Raw genomic sequence first — 24,081 nt, forward strand, 5'->3', positions numbered from 1 at the left:
TTCAAGTTTCAAAATTGCTAAGTACCAGTGACTCCTTTCCTCCTTCCATTTTCTCACTTTTGGGATGGAAATGTCTGTAACTGTTATCCTATGCCTGTTCCATCGTTGTATTTGGAGAGCAGGTAACTTGTTTGCTAGTTTCACAGGTCTGCAGATAGGAAAGGAATTTTGAGCCAGGACAAATCATACCCAGAGTTTCACCCACACCTGATATAAATGATTTTAGATGAGGAGCTGATGATATTTAGATGACGTTTTGGACTTTGAGTTGATGCTACAATGTAAGGCTTTATAGATCAGGGTAAGGCTCTCTGATTTTATGCCAGGTATAATGGGAATCCACAGAAGAGGACATATATTTAAAGCCTGATATACATTAATACACATAAACCTCATTTATATTTAAAAAGATCATTGGGTTAAAAAAAAAAGGCTCATTGGTGTGTACTAAAGGAGAGAAGAGTGGAAGTAGGGAAACCAGTTAGAAAATTATTACAGTTGCTTAGGCAAGAGAAGAGAGAAATGCAGGCTACAAGGATAACAGCAGGATGGAAAAAAGAGGATGGCTTCAAAATCTATTTTGAAGGTAGAACTGGCAGAACCAGCTAATATATTAAATAAGAAAGACAGAATGAGTGAAATAACAGTTATTCTTAAGTTCGGACTTGAGCAACTGGATAGACTGGGCTTTCTATTAACAGAGATGAGGAAGACTGAGGAAAGCACAGGCTCGTGTGAGACAATCAAGACTTGCATTTGAGACATGCCAAGTTTTTGTTTCTGGCAGACATCCAGATAGAAAGATCAAGTAAATACAGGATGGAAGAACAGGGAGCTCGAAGACAGCTCAGAGCTGGATTTATAAATTTGTGTGGCATTTAAGAGAGAACTAAATTAAAGCAAACAGAGGGAAAAGATGGAAAAGTGAAGCAAGCCCAGCACCAAACTTGGATGCATTACAGTATTTGAAGGTCTGACGGGAGAGAGAAGCTAGCAAAGGAGACAGAGAAGGGACAGCCAAACAGGTAAAAAGAAGCCGAATATGTCATCAGAGATGCCATTTTACCACAATCCCTGATACTAATTACAATTCCTCAACTTTATATAACCTTCTTATGCTCTACTCTGTCAAAAGTCCAGCTTAAAATGTAAAAGCTTTAGCTCTGAACATTCATTTTGAAATATTTAAATACTTATGGAACATCCATCCACTGTAACAGGACACTGTACTGAATGCTGAGGGCATACATAGAGATTCAGAAATTTTCCATGACATGGCTACAGTAGGATTATTTTTTATAAATTTTAATCACAGATTTAAAATTCTATGAAAAGCAGAAGGAAGTGAAAAAGCTGGACTGAGAGAGAGAAAACCGGGCAAGGTATTATCTGCGAACTACCTGGATAGGAATTAAGACATAAATACAGAATAATAAGGAGAGCCATAATAAAAAGGTATGTTCGGATCATCATCTATCCCTATCTATACTATTTTCTCTGCTGTGGCTTTATGTTCCCATTGTAGCCACAAAAGACCCTCTCCTCTGCACATTGATTCTCCTACCTTCTAGCTGCCTCTGTTCTTGTCTTCTCATTTCGCCTAACCACAGCCTTAACAACTTTTGATTCCAAGTGATGTGTACAGTGTCTTCTGCTATCCCACCAAATAAATTCTGTGTTTTAAAAAGTTTTGGTGGGACAAGTTAATAACTGTAAAATTATTTAAAACATTTTTCGTAATTCCAGATTAATTACTATAGAAGAAGTTTTAAAAATATTTACATAGTGGAAGAAAACAATGTATACATTTGCCCCCTCTCTCACCTGTTTTAGATAAGAAGGACAAATCAACAATGGTTATAGCATGAAAATCATAATAAAAAATTTGAGATTTTAGGAAATGGACTTCAATTTTCTCCTTTATGGTACCAGAGGAAAGGTAGATTATAAACGACACTTTAATCAAGGAGGGAGATTGTTTTTAAATGTACAGCAATCACAGGTAGTGAAACATAAACTATAGTATGACCATGTTAATAATGGTCTCACAAATTCACCTAAGAAGGATTAGAAATTTTTTTCAACTCTAAAGAAGCCGAGGCTTTTCAGAACTGTTGGAGACTTACTGAAAATACGCTGGCATTTCCCTGGCATGCCAATCAGGTATCACAAATACTGACGCCACCTCAAACCTCCTTAGGGTGACTTATTAGGGAGAGAAGTGCTGCTTGCTGGCCAGACTCGGGAGGGCCAAGTCAGTTTTCAAGAGAGATGCAAGAAAAATAAAGTCTCCCAAGTTTAAAAATAGAAAAGAGTACTAAATTTATGAGGACTTTCTCCCCTGGCCTCCCCAGGTGTATCTTTTCCTTTCTTCACACCATTTCACTGTTTTCTCATTACTCATGAATGTGGGGACTCCTAAGGTTCTCCTGATTCTTCCAAATCTAGAGAATACCTGATTCCTTGCCTCCCACCTAATAACTGAATTACCTTTCCTGGGGCCACCTTGTTGAACCACCCAGTTGTCAGGTGGCTCCTTCTAAGGAAGCATAGACAGCTGTTGGTGTCAAAGGATGTTGTGGTCTTTGGACATGATCCCGATTTGAATTTCAACCAACTCCTCACATCTCTCTGATGGGGTACAGTAATAGAACAGAAGTCAATGGGAGATCAGCATGCACTCAGATTCCAGATTCTGAAAGGGAACAAAAATCAAACCCTCCATTCTTTGCCTCTTCACCATGTCTAATAACCAATATGCTAGAAACCAGGCTTTATCAGCCCAACAAAACTAAATATAAAGTAACAACTCTCAGTAACCACATAATAAACAATATGCACTTTGTGGATACTTAAGTCTATAATACAAATAAGAAATATTAGTATTTATTAAATTTTATTCTTTCTAAGTCCAAATTATCTGCCGTCTTACTAAAATTTAACATATGCTGTGAAGTGTTCATTTTGTATCTAAATATCCATGCATAGCATTGACTTACCTTTTCTAATACAAATAAGTTCATGTACTCCACAGGTTCTTTCTCCACCTGTTAAAAAAATTTTGTTAGACGTTAAAAAGAGAAAATAATGTGAGTCTATTACAAAGAACTGTTTTAAATTAGCTTTTACCAATGACCTCAGGAAAAAGAGTTTCCTAATTTTCCTTAAACTCAACTATATAACTTGAGATCCAGAATTTTCCTGAACCCATAAACTAAGATCTTATAAAGTCTTGTAATGAAGAGGCTTCATTTAAGCATGTTATTTTTAAACGGCAATCTTCTCAAGAGCTGATATCATATCACCATTTCCTAAGTACCTCTTCACATCATCTAGAAGGAAACATCGTAGGAGAGAAGGCTCTTTTGATCTGAGGTTAAATATATACAGGTAAGTTACTATGGAAGGGTCAACCCTGTAAAGGCCCTATTTATATTTTTTCACACATATACTCATATGGTATAAAATGAAATGCAATCTTTTCCCTGTTCTTCAGCTACCCACTCTTATAAATCTGTAAAAAGACAAATTTTATAAATAGTATGATAAAAACAAATTTAACCAAAAGCTTACTTTGATTATAAAAATTACTCTATCATAAAATATTTAAAAAGTAATATTACTAGTCTCTCCAGAAATAGGGATTCCTTCACTCTGAAACATAATGCCAATGCTTTATATGAATGTAAGCTAAATGAAACTTTGTAGTGTTCTATATACGCATGACCTTATAATTATGCTGTGAATTATGTTTAAACTTTGCATAATAGAAATATTAAATAATTTAACCTTAGCTCATTACAGAAGATTATGAACAGTTACGAATAGTTAAGTGTATTTCTTATAACAGTTACAAAAAATAGAAATACCTTACAGCAGTAACATGAGAGGTAAAAACCATGATATCCACTAAAAAAAAGTAGGTCATCTGAGAAGTAAGCTAAAAAACTATAAAACAGTATTTCTATCGCTAAAGTAGGTTAGAGCTATATTCCAACTTGGTTGTAACAATGCCAGGTTTATGATTATTATCAACACTACAGACTAATCACTGGTTATCAGGAAGACAGACTCAGCAAGAAGAAATACCTAACTTAAAGCGATGATTATGAAACAACCATTATTCAGCAAACCTCAGTGTAAATACAGTGAGACCTTACTCACTGGAATATTACCAGTGGGCTACCACTGATCACTTGCTGAAGCTACAACTATATACTACATAGCTTTAATACTGAGAAGACCCTATGCAAAAACTAGAAAGAGAAAATTTACCAAATCACAGAAGAAACTATTTTCAAGAAATTTGGAAGAATCATATAATTAACAATAACGTAACTATAACATACGCTAATGCCATCACTGATGTTTTCACATAAAAATATTTCTTATATGGTCATTAAGGCCTATTCTCCAGAAGAAAACACTTGTAATGTAGCGTAGTTTGCCTTATGTACTTAATTCATGTTAATAAGACTGTACTTTTTAAAGCCCGTAATTAAAACTAGACTTCCCCCTTATTTAATGTAAATTGGTTAGGTTTTGGTATACACAACTAAGCTTAAATATAAATGCACAGTTTGTACAGGCTCAGTATTAACTATTATATAAGACTATTACATAAGACTATTATATATATTGTATAATATATATAAACTTATATAAAAACTATTACATAAGACTTTTCTCAAAACTACAAAATGACCATGAAAGCTAACTCCCACTTTTAAAAGTATTTGATTTATCTATATCAAATGAAAGAACTTCATAAATAAAAAGCTAAGTCAAATAATTACTGTATTTTAAATTTATAGAGTCAATTGACAATTGTCAAATTTGTCAAAGTATGCACAAAAATCATAACTAGGGAAAAAAAAAGAAAAGACTGTGCTCTACTCTTCCTGGTATTTGTTACCAAAATTCTAACCAAGTGAGATTTCAATGATGTACATGTAGAAACCAAGAACAATCACTATTATTACTGAAATGGAAAGGAATATTAAGGATAAACAAATGTCAGTCAATAAAGTAAAATTTAGAAAAAAAAAATCTTCCTTTAAAAGTACAAAAGAAACACAGAAAGTTAAATAAACTTTATTATATTATTGGACAATGAAATCAATATTCCTTTTGTCCCCAATCCTTTCAGAGACCAGTAAGAGTGTTAAGGAAAAGAAATATGCATTCTATATGTTAAATGTATAGGTTTTTAATGAATACGTTTGGGAGTCAAAAGGCTTAAACACTTTTTCAATCAGAGATACAGTGAACTTTGTACAAACTTCATGCCTTGTTTTAAAATCTCTAAAAATAAATCTGAAAAGTTTCCAAATGAATCAAATTTGTAAGCAAAAGGCAAGTCACTGAAGGCATATCTTGACTTAGATATGGTGGCAATTCAAAAAATGGTTTACTGATTTTAAGAGCATAATGCAGAAGAGGAATGATTTTTTTAAATTTCAGCTTTATTGAGGTATAGCTGAACATATAAATTATAAGATATTTAAAGTGAACATCGTGATGGCTTGATATATGTATATAACAAATATGCACATCAAATGCACAGAAGAATGATTTTTGATTATTTTTATTGAGCTATAACTGACATAGAACACTGTGTAAGTTTAAGGTGTACATGTTGATTTGATATTTATATATCACGATACAATTACCACCATAGCCTTAGCTAACACCTCTACCACATCACATAGTTATCACTTCTTGTCTGTGGTAGTCACAATTAAGATCCGGTCTCTTAGCAACTTTTAAGTTTATAACATAGAATTGCTGTCTATAACCACTGTACTGTGCATTAGATCTCCAGGACTTATTTATCTATGGGTTGCAAGTTTTTACCCTTAAACAACATCTACCCAATTCCCCCACATCCCCCACACCCTGGTAATCACCATTCCACTGTTTTTACAAGTTCAGCTTTTTTTAGATTCCACATTTAAGTGATACCATACACTATTTGTCACTCGTGTCTGACTTATTCCACTTAGCATAATGCCCTCAAGGTCCATCCATGTTGTCACAAATGGCAGGACTTCCTTCTTTTTAGGGCTGAATAATATTCCATTGTATATACATATGCCACCTTTCTATCCATTCTTCCGCTGATGGACACTTAGGTTGTTTCCATATCTTGGCTATTGTGAATAACGCTGCAATAAACATGGAAACACAGATATCTCTTCAATATATTATTTTCATTTCCTTTAGATATATACCCAGCTGTGGGATTGCTGGATCTTATGACAGTTCTATTTTTAGAAACCACCATACTGTTTTAGAAACTACCATACTGTTTTAGAAACCACCATACTGTTTTCCGCAGCTGAGCCAATTTGGGGCAATGATTATTTAAAGTAATAAATTAGTCAATCTCTTTAGAAAGAAAGAAGTCTTCTACTAAAATGAATAATCATCCCCAAAATGAACTTATACAATTTTTCACACATCAAATTTACTGCAAATACATTAACAATAATGAAGACTTAGAGACCAGAAGAGAATGACAGAATATAAAAAGTGACCAGAAGTCAGAAATAAAGTTGTCTAGCTCATTACAAATAAACAAACTGAGGCACTAAACATTAAGTTGCCCAGCGTCACTAGTTTATTGTCAGAAAAAATAATTGGGACCCTAAGGTTAATATAGTAAGAAATTTAAAAATGGACTGTTCTTCATTTTTATGAAAAAAATAAAAATTATGAAATTGTTTTCTAATCCTTTAAGGTAATTTAAATAAAAGTCAGGATCTCAAAACTATTCTGAGAGATAATACCAGCACTGCTCTTGAAATAATCATCTCAGCAACATGAAAATGAGAAATAGACAGAAAATGACAAGCTTAGTCAAAGTTACCATCTTTCCCCTCAGGCAAACCCATGTAGGAGCATAATGTAAACTGGCAGAATCCTCTACAATTGGTGTAAGTACATAGTTTAAGAGGAAATAGATGTGTGTGGGCACACGCAGACATGCTATGAATGTGTGTATTTGTGTATGGATGCACATGACTGAGAGTGTACCTGGGAAATGGGAATTTCTTTTTAAGCAGGGGTGGGAGGGGTAGGGGAATGGTAGGGATTTATAAAGTATGTACTTTTCCATACGCCTACAGAAGGAAAATGCGCAGTGACGTCATATTCCCATCAAAATATGCCCAAGTATACAAAAATGGAATTAAACCTAAAGATTTAGTTCATTTAAAATGGATCTAGGAGTCCTTTTCAAAATTGGACTTTATTTTTTCTACCATGTTAATTTTGACCAATAAACTAAGTCACTACAATTTACAGTATCTATTAATTTCTTCTCAAACACCACAAGGCTACTTTAGAAATACCTTAAATTTGGGGCACCTGGGTGGCTCAGTGGGTTAAGCATCCGACTCTTGATTTCGGCTCAGGTCATGATCTCAGGGCTGTGGGATCAAGTCCTGCTTCAGGCTCCTAGCTCAGTGGGGAGTCTGTTTCCCTCAGTCTGTCTGTCTCTCTCTTTCTCCCCCCACCCTCCTCCCCACTCACACTCTCTTTAAAAAAATAAATAAATCTTAAAAAAAACCTTAAATTCTACCTTATCTAAAGATGTCACCAAAACATATGCATTAGTCAAAAATTAAATTGTGTCACTTATCCTGATAAACTGTTATAGCTGATTCTTAAGCAGACACATAGGCTATACATAATAAGCATGAAACATCAAATGTTTCCTATTAATGCTGCCAACTACCCCCACCCAACCAATTTAACCCATTTAGACCAGTCACTAATCTCTAGATACTTTTCAGTTTTGACCCTAATTAAGTCATGCAAGGAATGATCCCAATTTTGGTGCCTAACTGAAAGCAGAGTGTTATGGAAAGATCATGGTTTCTGAACTGAGCCAGTCTCCAATTTTTTTAAAGATTTTATTTATTTATTTGAGAGAGAGAGAGAGCGTGCGCATCTGCGAGAGTAGGGGCAGAGGGAGAGGGACAAGCAGACTCCCTGCTGAGCAGGACCCTGAGGTCATGACCTGAGCCAAAGTCAGATGCCTAACCAACTGAGCCACCCAGGCGCCCCCAGGCTTCAATTTTAAAGACAGTATCACCTAGTATTATCTTTGTGAACCTTGTGCTTATAAGAAAAAGTAAAAATAACTAAATTCATTTGTAAAGTAGTAATAATGGTAACCCCAGGATGAAAAATAGCTTTCATTTTGTATACCAATTCTGGGGATTAAAAGTAGCTGCTGGAATGGGAGTGGAGGGCAATGTTGAGAAGGATACTGAAACCAAGTCCACACTGCGTAGGGAAAAGATGTTGAAAAGATACTTTAACAAAACAGATGTCTGCTACAGTCAAGAGAAGAAGCTCTGCCATGCAATTGCTCTCCACGACTGAGATAATGGACAGATGATGCCTGACCCATGGTGAGCACCCGAAAAATGGTAATTCCCTTTGCATTCCTCACAAGTAGAATACAAAATTCAAAGAAAACTTAGATTTATACCTGGAGACAGGAAAGATTCTGTATGCTTTCTTCTCTTCTACAGCATTAGTTGTTAGTTAATTTCAAACACTCTCCTGTGTAAATATTCCCAAATAAGTTTAATCTTCTTATACTCAATTTGTCCTCTTTTTAGAATTTTTCTCCTTTTTTAAAGTTTTTTTTTTTAATGTATTTGAGAGGGAGAGCGAGCATGAGCAGGGGGGAAGGGGCAGAGGCAGAGGGAGAAGGAGAAGGAGACTCCCTGCTGAGCACGAAGCCCAGTGTGGGGCTTGATCCCAGGACTCTGGGACCATGACTTGAGCCGAAAGGCCAACACTTAACTGACGGAGCCACCCAGGTGCCCCTTTTTAGAATTTTTCTTTAAAAAAAAAAAAACAACAAACAACAACTTTTAGGCCTCCAGTCCCCTGGGAGTTATCCTTCCAAATGAGAATTCCTTTATTTTTTTTGTTGTTACTGTGTAATTACTAGAGTTAAAATAATCTGAAGAAGTCCTTTCTCTATTTACTTTTACAAGCTCATTTTATGTATAATATTCCTATACAACAGCCTGAATTCTGAGACACATACTCGCCTACCACTCTGGCATCACACAGAATAACCAACTATATCTCTTTTTATAACAATATCTTAGAGTACTTTATAATCTGCAAACCATGCACTAAATACATTATCTTTTGAGCCATATAAATTCCTATGAATTTATTCAATAATTTTTTCCAAGAGGTGCAAATTTTATCTTATAAAAGTAAACTTATTGTTCATAAACATAATCCATTTTTCCTACTTCTGAGCAACTTTTAATTCAGTTTTTGAGTTAATTATGTTTTGGACTGTTTAGAAGCTCATTAAGATAATACCATAAAACTCTGAATAAGTATATGCTCATTAAAAAGGTATTCTACTCAATTTAATTTTCTAGTTAAATGAGAACACCTTTTGTTTTGACTACTGCACCAGATCATTTGTTAAAGCTATTAATATGCATTATTACATTAGTAAGTTCAGAATACTGAAGATAATTTTTCATTAAAATCCTCTATCTCCTGATGATTCAGAATATTACTGTGATTATCAATTCTAATACAGCCCTAAAATGTGAAAGACAATGTTCTGAATGCACATATGAATCCTGGAAGTTTGTTTTTAAATAAATCCCTGATGACAGTTTGCTGTATTGTCCCTATTTCCTCCCTCTTAAAAAAGGTAAATAAGGGTTCCAATCTGTTAGGTTTCAATTAAGATTTTACTGCATATACATACCAAGTATGCATATAATTATCTTACTCAGAAATTTAGAATGTTTTGATAGCAGTTTGTTCAATCCGAGGTCCTCCCTGTATAGGCACTTTCATGTTAGGTATAAACTAGGCAGGATTTGGGAGGAAAGAATGAAGTCAGCTAAATGGAAATCAAATCCAGGAATACAATCTACTACGTTACTGCACATATGCTATGGAAAACATTACAATCACTTTAAAGAAAGCAATAATGCAAACAGTATTACTCAACAAATAAATAAGCCAACATGTGGTTCTCTTGCTTTCCACGCTGGATGCACTGTCACATTCTAATATTACCTAAAACAACAAAAAATGAAATGTTTCTTAATACAACTATTTCTCTATTGTTCCCTAATTTTTCCTCATTTTGTTTGTGAATTAGGAGAGGAACCTTAAGTAGATAAAGTACTCCAAAGTACTCCCGGAGAGAGGTCTCTGAACAAATATACTGTATATCTAAACATGTCCTAAATCTCTGCAAAACGTTAGAAATTTTATTCCTGCTGAAAGTCAAAATATCCCTTTTAGGAATATCATTGATTAAACTGAACTGTAAATCCTCCAAAAAAAAAAAAAAAAAAACTGTTCAATAAATTGCCTCACTCTGCCCCAGACTGTGGAGAGGCGTGCCTTTCTCATCATATCGCCCCCCCTCCCTTACATCCTAATGATCTCTCTCTAACAGTAACACTGAAAGCAGGAAAGAAGTGTGATGTTCTCCCTCAGGACTCGTAATGTAACAGGTTTGTACTCGGTTTTTAAGTCAGTATTTCAAAAGCCCAAATTCTGCCTTGGAAATCTTAGAGTCACAACAAGCCTTCAAGAGCACCTCAGAATTGTACTGATGATTTAAAAAATACATACGTACATACCACGTAAGTATGTGGTAAACTACAAAGTGCCTTTATAAATAAAAATATGTATACATACATATACGCACACACACACACACACACAGATTCCTTCTAATATAGTCTTCTTTTACAACTTTAAAAAATACTACCCAGAAAGATTAAGTAGTTAAATACACAGCACAATAACAATAAAGATGAATATTTTTACTTCAGCAAAAAAGTTTTGCAAAGTGTTCTGATATTTTTTTAAGTTTTATTTTTTTTAATAATTGAGGTAATTCATTTTATTTTTTTACAATTTTTTTTATTATGTTATGTCAGTTCTTACTGACAAGTCAGAAAGATGTGGACTAAATAAAGGAGGAGCTTAGGTCAGATCGTTAAAGATCTCTATCCTGAGGTTTTAAATATTAGTTCTACATTTTACAAAGAAAACTAGCAATAGTTCAGAAAATGGGTTGGAAGGAACCCTAAAACTAGTGCTAACAAAACAAGACTAGCTTAGGGCGCCTGGGTGGCTCAGTCGTTGAGCGTCTGCCTTCGGCTCAGGTCATGATCCCAGGGTCCTGGGATTGAGCCCCGCATCAGGCTCCCTGCTCTGTGGGAAGCCTGCTTCTCCCTCTCCCACTCCCCCTGCTTGTGTTCCCTCTCTCGCTGTGTCTCTCTGTCAAATAAATAAATAAAATCTTAAAAAAAAAAAAAAACAAGACTAGCTTAGAAAACTAATACAAGCCTCTTAATGAGGGGGAATAAACTTAAGTGTAAGCACTAAACATCGTAAATTGCGATGCAGACTTGGCAGGACTTACTGATCAACAAGGGGGAATGAGTTTAAGACAGGGCTGATTTCCAGATTTCTATCTCAGATCCCTGGTTATTTAAAAATATCACTCAGATAGTAAATCGGCATGGAGTGGGGAGTACAGAAACTGGATTTGGTGGCTGTAATGACAATTTTCGTTTGGGACATTTTGAATGTCCCAAACTAAATATTTTAGATTGCAAGATATCTAACAACTATCTGAAAACATAAATTAGGAAAATTCTGTTTAATCATAGTGCACTTTTATTTTTTTTCAAGTTTTTATTTAAATTTCAGTTGGTTAACATACAGTGTAGTATTAGTTTCCGGTGTAAAATATAGTGATTCAACACTTCCATACAACACTTGGTTCTCATCATGCGTTAATAGTGCACATTTAGGGGCTCCTGGAGTGGCTCAGTCAGTTGAGCGTCCAACTCTGGATTTTGGCTCAGGTCATGATCTCAGGGTTGTGAGACTGAGCCCCTGAGTCAGGCTCTGTGGCGGGGAGTCTGCTTGAGATTCTGTCTCTCCCTCTGCCCCTCCCTCATGTGTGCGCACACTCTCTCCCTCTCTCTAAAATAATAAATCTTAAAAAAAAATAGTGCATTTTTAATTTACTACTCCAGAAAGCAGAACTAAGGTGAGCAGATAGATAGAAGTTACTGAATGGCAGGTTTTTGGTCAAATACATCTGGGAAATGGATGCAATCAATGTAGATAATGTATAGAATTCCATTATAACAATTCAAAAAACATTTGTTGAGTACATACTATATTTAGATACTGTGCAAAATTTAAGGAGTACAAAAATAAGACATTACCCTCTAGGAATTGACAAGGAAGACAAATTATAAACAAGTGATTATAAAATTACTCAATGTGTGCAATTATAGCAGTATGTAAAGAGGATGAGAACAGCATTAAGAATGGAAACACAAAGAACATTAGGCAACGTAGATGAAAAGAAGACTGAGAAGTAAGTAATCAAGAGAGGAGGAGAAAATTTCAAAAAAAAAAACAGAAAATGGTTAACAATGTGAGATTGACAGAGGCCAACATTATAAGAGTTAATACAGTGGACGGCAACTAAAGGTCTTGATAGGCTAGGGTAGAGCAATGATTCCCAACCTGGTTATCACCAGACCTCTAGGTAACAATAAGGCTCTGTGAACTACTCAATATTTCAAAATGCTTTTTCAAAATTGTACCTTAACCTAAGATAGGACTAATTTCTTCACTAATTATATTAGATCAGTGTGGTAACACCACCATATTTGTCTGAAGTCCTGATTAGCAGTTACCTGTCTGATAAAAGGAGGAAATGAGTGATTACTTAGCATGTAAAATACGGGTTTTACACAGAGGAGGAAATAAAAGTAACCCTTACTACTTAAAAATCTAAACTCAAGGGCTAAAATGTTGGGCTACAGCTGATAAGAATATGCTGAACAGATACAAACGATTTGTTCTTTGATTCAAAACATTGGTGTGCTATGCAAGGGATTGAAGACACCTGATTTGAAAGTAGTCCACGTGGAAGAGATTCTATGGTTTTGGTTGATTTCAACCTCATCTTGAGCTAACATGCAGTTCCAAAAAGGCCATGTTACTCGACAATACAACTGGAATGGAATGGCTATCATATTTCAAACTTTAAAACATACAACTACACACCATCCAGAGGAAAAATTGGGTATTTTGTCTGCAAAAAAAAATGCTCAAAAGTTGTCTTCAAATGGTAGAAGGGATGTCATATACACTGGGAAGAGTGGACTTTTAATTTATTGCTCCAGAAGGCAGACCTAGGATAAGTAGATAGACAGAAGTTACTGAATGGCAGATTTTCATTGAACTCATGTGTCATTGAATGTTTTTATACAAAAGATGATTCATCTTTTGTTGTTCACACTATATTATAATTGCATGGCTAAAATTATCTGTCTCCCCCACTAGAACGTGTGCTCCTTAAGGGAAGGAGTGTGGTCTTAGGCATCTTTATGGCCGCACAGAACACTGAGTACAGCTAGTGCTCATTAAGGCTGCTGAACTAACAGGTGAATGAAGGGACTGCATGCTTTATGAGCCCCTTCACTGGGAAGAAGGTTGAATAAGATGCCCCCTTGGGCATCTAAAATTCTAAGATGTCCCTAGTACAAAGTCCTCATCCAAAGCTCATTTACTTCCTAACACAGCAAGGGAATGGTGTGTATAAATAATGGGTTCTGGTATGTGAAAAACAGAACAGTTAGATTAACCTGACCCAACATCTTTATTTGAAATGCTAATACTAACTTTAGTGTCTTATCAAACTAGAAAACATATAATTCGTGATCTTTATATTATGAAAACTTCAATGAATGCTTAAGTATTTGAAAATTGATATGAATATCTGAAACACGTAAGAATCTCTAGGATATGAGAATTTCAAAAATCTTGTTCTTTGAATATACAAGTAGTAGTAGGCAGAGCAAAAAAGCCATCAGTTGACATAAAAAAAAAAAGGAATCAATCACATTTAACTGCAAGGGGGTAGGGTGGGGGGAGAAGAGTGAGAAAAAGAGAAAAAATTGTAAAAATAGTCCAAGAAATTAGAAGTTACAGGGTTAGATCCAGATGCTATCTGGCTAATTTTTCCTCACCTTCTGCATAAACTTTTTAGCTTTACCATGTCATTAAGAAACACTTATAAACAAATTGGTTATAGAAATAAAGTACAAAACATTAATCAGTGGATTTGGTTTCTGTATTTTTAACCTCTAGTTAAAAGCATAGTAAGGAAAAGAGTTTGAAAGTACCACTCTGGGTAACAGGAATATCAAAGATTATAAGCAGATCTTGTTCCCAAGAGCTTTCCATCACGTTAGCTAAAGTAGTTATCTGAAATGTGTCTGAATGTGCGTCTTGCATATAACAGGTAATCAATCCCTTAAATAAACAAAATAAAAATAAACACAAAGCTCAAGTTATTTTGGAGGCCACACGATATGACAAAGAGATGTATGCTACTGGTGATTAGCCAGTCATCAAGATGGGAAGTCCTCTTTAAGTTTTACTTAGGAGGAAGACACACAAAATTTAAGCTAATGATTATATAGCTAGAGGTACCGTGAACATCTGTTACAGATGATGTGAATCTGTACACACGTGCGCCCACAGGTAAATTTTACAAACTACTTTCAACTGAGTTAAACTAAGAGTCTCACAGGGGCTGGAAGATGCTGCAGTCTTTCACATAAATATCCTAGACATGTGATGTTAATTTTCACAATATCCTCCTTAAAAACAAAGCAAAATATAGACACTTCATTCCAGATAGATATTTTTGGAACAAGAGGAAAATACACTCTGATGCCAACCGCCTTCTCTGGCTGGGCAGTAAATACGAAGCTACTTTTTGAAAATACTGAGTATTGTTGACACTGTAACACTTAGTGGACTGATAATACAGGCAGGATTCTAAGAGTGTGCGTTTGTTATTTCAGATGTATTCTCTTAGGGAAAAAAGCAGTTTTGAGTGCTAGGGGAAAAAAAAAAAACGCTTGAGGAAATTAACCTCACCCCAAATTTCCTGGCCCCCTACAACAGCAAACAGAAGGGTATGGATGGAGAGTGCAACCCAGCGTCAGTTCCGGAGAAGGGACTAAGAAGGGTTAGGACTGGGACAGCAAAACTGGACTCCCAGTTTGGTAGCAAGGCGGGTACCGCGGGAGGAGGGGTGCGGGGGGGAGCACAGTGGAGGGGGAACGCCCCGCAGTCCCACGCTCCCCCGACCCGTCCCGCGGGCTCCGCAGGGCCGCACCGGAGCCCCACTCGGCACCGCCAGGCACGGTACCTGTCAGGGGGACCGGCTCCTCCCCGCGCCGGGCCACGGGCTAAGGCCGACAAGACCGCCAGGGCCGGAGCGAGCGAGCCGGCGGACCCGCGGCGCCGCTCCGCCCACCCGTCTCCCGAGACGCGGTCGGGACCCCTATGCTTCGCCGGCCCGCTCCCCGCCCGCAGGCGAGTGCCCCACCCGCGCCACGGCCTCCCGGGCGCCTGGGAGCTCGGCTACCTGGGCGTTCCCCCTCCTCCCACACCGCGGCCGGCCTCCACTTACCTTCAATCGCCATGATGTGCTCGCCATGGACCGCACCAACTGGATGGCGGGGGCGGCGGACGGGCGTGCGGGCGCGCTGGCGGAGGACGCGCCGAGTCCGCCAGCCAGAGGGGCGGGGCTGGCCCCGCAAACGCCCGGCTGCGCGGCCCGGAGGGGAGCCGCGGGCGGGGCAGGCTGGGGCGGGGCGGGGGAGGGGCCCCCCTGTGCGCCCGACTGCTGGCCGCGGAAGAAATGGAATCTTCCCCGGCCGTCGCCGCTGCCGCCAGCACGTGACGCCGCCCCGCCCCCACCCCGCCACCCCCACAGAGCCTCGCGCCGGGATTCAAAACAGGTGCCCAGTCCGGGGATCCCCGGCACCCGCGCCCGAGACTGGCCCGAGGCGCACTGAGCATGTGCGGGCGGCTCTGACCCCCTCGGCCCGGGGCTTCTCCGGGCCCAGGACCACGGCGGAGGCATCCGCTCCTCAGGTGCTGGCGGCATCCGTAGTCGACGAAGGAAGGGAGTAGGGAAATGATGTGGTCAGGACCATGGACAGGTCTCCTCAATTGAAGACTGGGCTCAGGGATTCCCACCCAGTGACTACTTATTTTGGTAATCTGAAGGTCTGTTTTGGTTTTGTCTTGCTGTGCCTGAATCAGCCAAGTACTTGCCTCAGATCTCTGCTGTGGGGTGAAGAGATAGCTAGTTGGCAAAAAGCAAACAGGAGAAAGGCATCCTAAGGACAGCAGCTTCCGTTTCTCTCTCTGTCTCTCAGTCTCTGTCTCCCTCTCCCTCCAACTCCCGCTCTCTCTCTCTCTCTGGAGAGACATATCTTTGGCACTATACATATTTTACCTTCATCTCATAGATATCTATGGTAAACACACACACACACACAAATTCCTGATAAAACTTGCCACCACCCTGACCTTGGAAATATGAGTTGACATTTATCTACATATTATAAACACACATTTGAGGCCATACAAAAGTAGGGATCAGACACGTTTTGACAGATTTTAAATTTGCAAGCCTGTGGGTGTTATGAACAGTCACAGGCCAACTTGGAACACAGCAACAATTGGCCCCTTAATTTTTGCCTGAAGTGCCTGAAACACTCAACCATTTACCCAACTCACAACTTAATTTGGTTACTCTGAGGATCCGGACAATCAACAACATTGAGGAATAGGGAGTTACTGATTCCACCATGCAGACAAAATGCTAACTCCTAGTGCAAAACAGCTATATTGGGGATGACACAAGACAAGATTTTGCACTTATGTAAGTGAGGTTGGACTGTAAATCTAGAGCAGAAACTGTCTTTCATTGCTTTTATATAATCTCTCCCTCAGTCACAGCTTATGTTCAATAGACATTCATTTTTTACCATTTTCATTAGTTCAGTGAATATGTATTGAACCAGGCACTGTGCTAAAAGCTGTTTACAAGCAAGTGTTGTTATTGAAGGAACAAATGAATTTGACCCAGAAAAATATTTAAATGTCTATATTTCAGGAAAGCTCTGTGTGTGTGTGTTTACCATAGATATCTACATGCTGCAGGCAAAAGATGTATAGTGCCAAAGATATGTTCTCCAGGTAACTGCCTTTTTAAAAAGTCTTGAACTTGAGGGTCGCCTGGGTGGCTCAGTCGGTTAAGCAGCTGCCTTCAGCTCAGGTCATGGTCCTGGGGTCTTGGGGTCGAGCCCCACGTCCGGCTCCCTGCTCGGCGGAGAGCCTGCTTCTCCCTCTCCATCTGCCTGCCACTCTGCCTACTTGTGCTCTCTCTCTCTCTCTCTCTCTGTCAAATGGATAGATAAAATCTTTAAAAAAAAAGTCTTGAACTCAAAAGCATGAGTTTGAACTTGAAACTGACAGTTCTGAGTTCATGGTTTCTGGCTGGCTCTGAGTAATCCAATTGTTCAACCTTTTTAAGAATTTCGTATAGAAAGCCAGAAAAACTTAATCATTATTTCATCACCAATACACAAGTTACTGTATATATGACCAAGTTATACGAGCTTCCATTCCCAGGTTAATATCACCACAGTTGGCTCAGAAAATTAATTTGTGTATGTATAGTGAACTTGAGTCTCAAACTTGTCAAATCTGGGAATTTAGACCAAGGCTACTCAGTACTGATGACATTTTCCCTCAGATTAGAATACAGAACTCCCCTGCCAACATTACCTTTAAAAACACAAAACAAAACTGTGTTCTCCACATTTCTAATTGGAAGTTTTCTATGAGACTAGTCATGAACAATAGCATATGGCTTACCTTAACTTTCCAACATTTCATATAGCTGCTAAGTTTGCTTAGTGGCCACTTGGAATTAAGATTTATCTTCTTATACATATATACTCATATTTCTAAAGTATGGTATGGGTTTGACACTTCTAATTTTGGGAAGTGTCAATTTTAATTTAAATGCTTTACATTTTATTAATTACCCATCCTACCTACTGACATTTTTCCTAATTTTGACCTTATACCTCTAAACTATGTTTAGTCTATATACCTTTATGCACTAGGGGATATTCAAGAACTGCTGCATTTTAAATTCTTCATTCTTCCTTATTAATACATTTGCCAAATAGTTTCCAAACATGCAGTTCAAGCAATTACCTAATTTTCCCACCATGTGTTGTGGAGATAGGGGCTGATATGGAAAAAGAAAAATAAAAGAAGTCAAAGTAATTCCTTTTTTTGTGATTCGGAAATATAAATGTGTTCTTGGTATTCTAAGGTTCAGCTTAATATTTCATAGAAATATTATTTAAAATGACAGTTGACTTCCAGGAGGGCAACAAAGCTTGTGCCTTCCAGCAGTGTGGCTAAAACATTAGTAAAGAAAGTACCGAGATTATGTGGAAAGGCCAACTCAAAGGGAGAGTGAAAAGTAATGTCACCTGCATTAGTTAATGTGCCAACCAAAATCACCTACCACCATTAATAGCAATAATACCTTGATGGAAAAGTATATTCCAATTTATAAAAGTTCCCAATTTACTCTTTAGAAACAAATTATTTTCAAAGTTGGAACCTTCGTTTATTTAACTTAAGCTATTCAATTGAAAAAGACCAAAGTCACTAAAAGAATGAAAAAAAATACTATCTAGCGATATATAGTTGCATATATAGAAATGGAGACTTAACAATTACCTATATAAAAAATACATTTTGGAAAATTTAGTAGGCATTAAATTATGTTACCCAGGGATTTTGAGTCTTTGAGCAAAAGAGACATTTTTAAACTTTAAGCTTTGTTAGCGGTTGCAATTATCTAAGATGTAGCTGGATATAAGAATCTAATAAAAAATCTAGTTAAAACCATTAATATTGCATTTCTTTCATGAATCATAATGTCATGGAAACAGTTATAATATTAGTTATTTGCTCTGGTAACTTTGCCAATGAGAGCAACTCAGCTTGAACTAGCTTAAGGAAAATGGAAAGTTAATTATAAAGATGTAAGTATAGAAATAAAGCTGGGCCTCAGTATCGGCTGAACTTGGGAGCCTGAATGCTATCACTACACTTTCTGCCTCTTTTTTCTACCCCTCTCTGTGCATGTTGGCTTCATTTTTCTTGCTCACCACAGGGTAACTTTATCCCTATGGTGGAAAACGTGACCCCTGAGAAATTCCAAGCTCTATGGCTCACAGATTCTGCCAAATTTCTGGGCCCTGAGTCCACAAATTCCAAAAAAGATGGGGTGTCATTAACACTATTTAAATAAGGTATCCTGCCCCAGACCAACCAGGAGGCCAGGTACTAAAATTGACCCAACTTGTGTCGGGTGCATACCTCTGACAAAAAAAATCCTGTGGCCATAATGACAGGGTCATAGAAGAATAAAGCAGTCCCATGGGGACCTATATGGATGACGGGGTGGGGGGAGATAGTTCCCAGTAGGGGATAAAAATAAAAAGAAATCAGGATAATTCTTTTTGCTCTTTCATTTCCTCCAGCAATTATTTTCCTCAAGATTTGTCCCCTATCCCACTATAGGCAGCACAGTAATAGCTGCAAAAAAACTAAACATGGAACATTTTAGAATTGTTTATATTCACTTAGGTCAAATGGTAGTTTTCCTTCATGCCACCTAAAGCTTTAAAGAGAGCAGAAGCTCTACCAGAGGAAATAAAGAAGAGAGTAAATAGCACAGACACTAATTATTACCCTATATTTTTCTGCCATTATCATCTTTGAAGCCTTTCATGCAGACTGAAGGGCCACCTACACTCTCTTCCCTTTCCTCTGTAAATATGATGTGCTCCTATATAATCTCTGTTATAATTTCCTATTGATCAATGAAGGTATTGCTATTGGCTAAATGCATGGAACAGTTCCCTGTGGTTTGTTGAGACAACTGCAACACAGCACAACGCTGACCTGTTAGAGTGGAGGAGTGAACAGAATTTCCAATCATAGAGACTAATTTAACACAAAACGTCCAACAAGTACATGCTTAGTAGGAAACAAGCTACAGTAGCTAAATCTTATTCACAACAAAGAAATATATGATTTTGTTCTAAGTTGGAGTACTTGATTATATTTAAATCCTTTTTTCACAGCTGGATGTTCCCATAATGACAAGTGACAGTTATATAACAATTTTCACTCAAAGGTCAAAAAGTATGCCACAAATCTTTTAAATGCCATAAATATGTCACACACCAGTAAATGCAGTCACCTCTCATTGTAGAAAGAGGCAACTTATAGAAGGCCTCAAGAATGTACCAGTGTAGGAAGGAAACTGAAGACTACACTTAAGAAAATCAATAAGTGGGGTGCCTGGGTGGCTCAGTGGTTAAGCGTCTGCCTTCGGCTCAGGTCATGATCTCAGGGTCCTGGGATCGAGCCCTGCATCAGGCTCCCCACTCAGCGGGAAGCCTGCTTCTCCCTCTCTCACTCCCCCTGCTTGTGTTCCCTCTCTCACTGTGTCTCTCTCTGTCAAATAAATAAAATCTTTAAAAAAAAAGATACTCTAATATTGACTTTAAAAAAGAAAAAAAGAAAGAAAGTCAATAAGTAATCTGAGTTAGATGAGAAAATCATCTTCTGCTGGAAAAAGTCATTTAACTCTCCTTAGTTTATATAACTATAAATGTGGGGGCCCAATTCAGAAAAGGTCATTAAGAACTTTTATTGCTTAAATTCATCAAATACAAGAAGACCAAATACAATTCTTTGTATAAAAGTAGATAATTTTTGTTAAGTGAATAAATAAATGGTAACAGGTTTAGGTGTCATGGATCCTTTATACTAGTAGTTTTTAACTTTAATATGTACATCTGCATAACAATCTGATAAAATTGTTGATTATTGATGATTATGATAAAGAGAAACTTAAAAGAACTCTTTAAGAAACCCAAAGAACTTTTTATCTAACATAGTGTTTCTACTTATCATCTTCCCAATTATTTTTTCCCCAGTGTAGACTTTCTCTTTGTTTAAATATATACCATTATGAATGAAAGGGGAAATCTCCACAGAGTTTAACATGGTATAACATGCCATGCTCTGACATTAAAAAAAAAGTTTACAGGTGTTTTTTATTTTACGGTGGAACAATTTATTAAAGGAATTATGGGACATCTTTTGAGGATTCAGAAAGAAGGGCTGCAACAATCAATTATAGGACAATGATTTGTAAGAGTACAATTTCTGAGTTTTACATGATATGTTAAGGATTGAAAGTGAATTATGAAACTCTAAGCACAATTTACATTTCTTTTCTTTTTTCTTTTTTTTTAAGTAGGCTCCACACCCAGTGTGGAGCCCAACCTGGCGCTTGAGTTCATGACCCTGAGATCAAGACCTGAGCTGAAATCAAGAGTTGGACGCTTAACCGACTGAGCCACCCAGGCGCCCCAACAATTTAAGTTTCAATCACTATCATAAAGTTTTAATTTCATGAAGATGCTCACTAAATTTTAAAAACACCACAAAATCTGATTTAAAAAACACTTGCTAGTTACTCCCTAAGTAACCCAGTTTCTCTCCTAGAACAATAGGCATAGGTATTTTTTTAACTTTCAATAGAAAATGTTATATAAAAATAATAGATACAGATTTTAGGGTACATGCCACTTCTACCACTTCTTATCTACTGCATTTTATTGTGATCAATCTACATAGGAAAAAATGTACTTTTTCAGATGCTAAGCCCTGTCTTTTTTCTCCTCCACTCAGACTCCTCCCCCAACCAAAATATATTTGGTTGAGTTTATCTTTATATTGCTAAATATTCATCCAATTTAACTCCATAGGTATAATTTGTACCTAGGATAAAATCAGAAAACTCTAAAGAAATTTAACAGCTGTCTAGGAAGATGTAAGGCTCCTAGTGTAGATACCCCAAAATAAACCCTCAATATTTTGATACACTAACTACCTATATCATTCAACCTGGTCCTTTATTTAAAAATATGAACAGAGAGGCAATGATCTCTATACATTTGGAAAGGACCTAAGTGAACAATGGATAAATGATCCCAAGGGAAACTCAGAGAGTTTCAAAAAGATGAGCCATCTACTTATTGAAAGAATAAGTAGAGAAAACTCCAAGAACAAGGAAAACTTACTGACATTTTAAAAAATGCTTGTTGAAACAAAACATTCATTAGAAGGGATGGAAATGGCACCAGGACTTTGGAAAACAGTTTGGCAGTTTCATAAAAAGTTAAATACATACCTACCATACAATTTAGTCATTCCTCTTCTAGATACTTGTCCAGGAGAAGAGAAAGCGTATGTCCATACAAAGACTTGTACATGAGTATTCATAGCAGCTTCATTTGCGAAAAACTGAAACAACCAAAATCTTCATCAGTAGGTGAATGGATAGACGAACTGTGGCATAACCATGCAATGAAATAACACTTCGCAATTAAAAAGAAATGAAGTATGGATATACATAACATCACGGGTAATCTGAAATAATTATGCTAAGTGAAAGAATTCAGAGACAAAAAAGGATACATACTGTATGGTTCCATTTATATAAAAGTCTAAAATATGCAAATGACATAATCTATAGTGACATAAACCAAATGAGTGGTTGCCTGGGGAGAGGGGAATGATGGTCTAGGGAAGAGCAGGAGGGAGAGATTACAAAAGGACAGAAGGACATTTGGTGGTGATGGATATGTCCCTTATCTTGACTGTGGTGATGGTTTCATGGGTATATACTTATGTCAAGATTTATTAAACATACACTTAAATATATATACAATTTATTATTTGTTAAATATGCTTCAAAGGTATTTGAACAAAGACAAAACAGAATATGAAGAAAACAAAACAAGAGCTAGAAGAGGAAAAAAGCAAATTAATGGAAAACATGAGAAAAAATTAAAATTCATAGATTAATCCTGGAAGTCTAGTGTTTTGCTGATAAGAATTCAGAGGGAAAGAAAAGAGAATATGAAGCACAGATAGTTAAACAATGGAAAGATACTTCTCAGATCTAAAGGAAGCCTCAGGACTCCAGATGGAAAGAGCCCTCCAAGAGCTAAGGAAGCTCTTGAAAGAATAAAAACCCATATCTAGAAACATCCAACCAAATTTCAGAAGAAGAAAAATAATGAAGATTCTTAAAGCTTCCAGAGATGGAAAAAAGGTAAATCAAAAACAAAAAATCAACTCCCCCAAAATGAGATTCAAATTGACATCAGAAATCTCAACAACAAAGTGAGGGTTAGGAAAGGATGGAGCAAAGCCTACAGAGTAATGAGGAAAAAATGATTATGAAGTTTGAATACTATGTCAAATCAAGCTCAATCAAGAATGAGACAAAATTAAGTCATTTAAAGGGACACCTGGGTGGCTCAGTCGTTAAGAGTCTGTCTTCGGCTCAGGTCATGATCCCAGGGTCCTGGGATCGAGCCCCACATCGGGCTCCCTGCTCCGCGGGAGGCCTGCTTCTCTCTCTCCCACTCCCCCTCCTTGTGTTCCCTCTCTCGCTGTGTCTCTCTCTGTCAAATAAATAAATAAAATCTTAAAAAAAAAAAAAGAATGAGACAAAATTAAGTCATTTAAAGGGACACCTGGGTGGCTCAGTCGGTTAAGAGTCTGCCTTTGGCTCAGGTCATGATCCCAGGGTCCTGGGATCGAGTCCCACATCAGGCTCCTTGCTCAGTGAGGAGTCTGCTTCTCCCTCTCCCTCTGCCTGCCACTCTGCCTATTGTGCTATCTCTGTCAAATAAAAAATGAAATCTTTTTTAAAAAAATAAGTCATTTAAGGAATGCATGAATTCAAAAAATTTATTCTCATGCACATTTGATTAAAAAAAATTTTAACTTGATGATATAGCCTAATAAAATGAGAACAGAATCCAAGGAAGAGGAAGCTAAGGATCCAAGAAACAATGAACCTAACCCACGAATACAATGAAAAGGAATCATAGGATGATAGTTGGGCAGCAAGCCTAGAAAGCAACACACTCAAATTAGAAACGAAAGTCTAAAGAACACGTTCAGGAAGAAAATTCTTTCCCTTCAACAACGAATATACTACAAAGCTGGAAGATCTTATTATCATGAAAAGGG

General features: G+C 37.3%; 1 protein-coding gene across 2 annotated transcripts in view; it reads right to left on the reverse strand.

The window, feature by feature from the left end:
- Positions 1-15,696, reverse strand: part of SYT14 (synaptotagmin 14) — a 194,055-nt gene extending 178,359 nt beyond the window's left edge. Inside the window, exons 1-2 of one of the 2 annotated variants that reach the window (XM_078078157.1) lie at positions 15,542-15,696; positions 3,000-3,047 (exon numbers count right to left, since the gene is read on the reverse strand). In XM_078078157.1, the coding sequence (XP_077934283.1) occupies positions 3,000-3,047; positions 15,542-15,554 (61 nt within the window). In that variant the 5' untranslated portion in view covers positions 15,555-15,696. Of the gene's footprint in view, positions 1-2,999; positions 3,048-15,541 lie in introns of those variants that run through there. The other variant, XM_078078158.1, reaches the window with a different exon arrangement.
- Between the last annotated feature and the right edge of the window lie 8,385 nt (positions 15,697-24,081).

Source organism: Halichoerus grypus, chromosome 7, assembly GCF_964656455.1.
Source record: "Halichoerus grypus chromosome 7, mHalGry1.hap1.1, whole genome shotgun sequence".
NCBI classification, from domain to species: Eukaryota; Metazoa; Chordata; class Mammalia; order Carnivora; family Phocidae; genus Halichoerus; species Halichoerus grypus.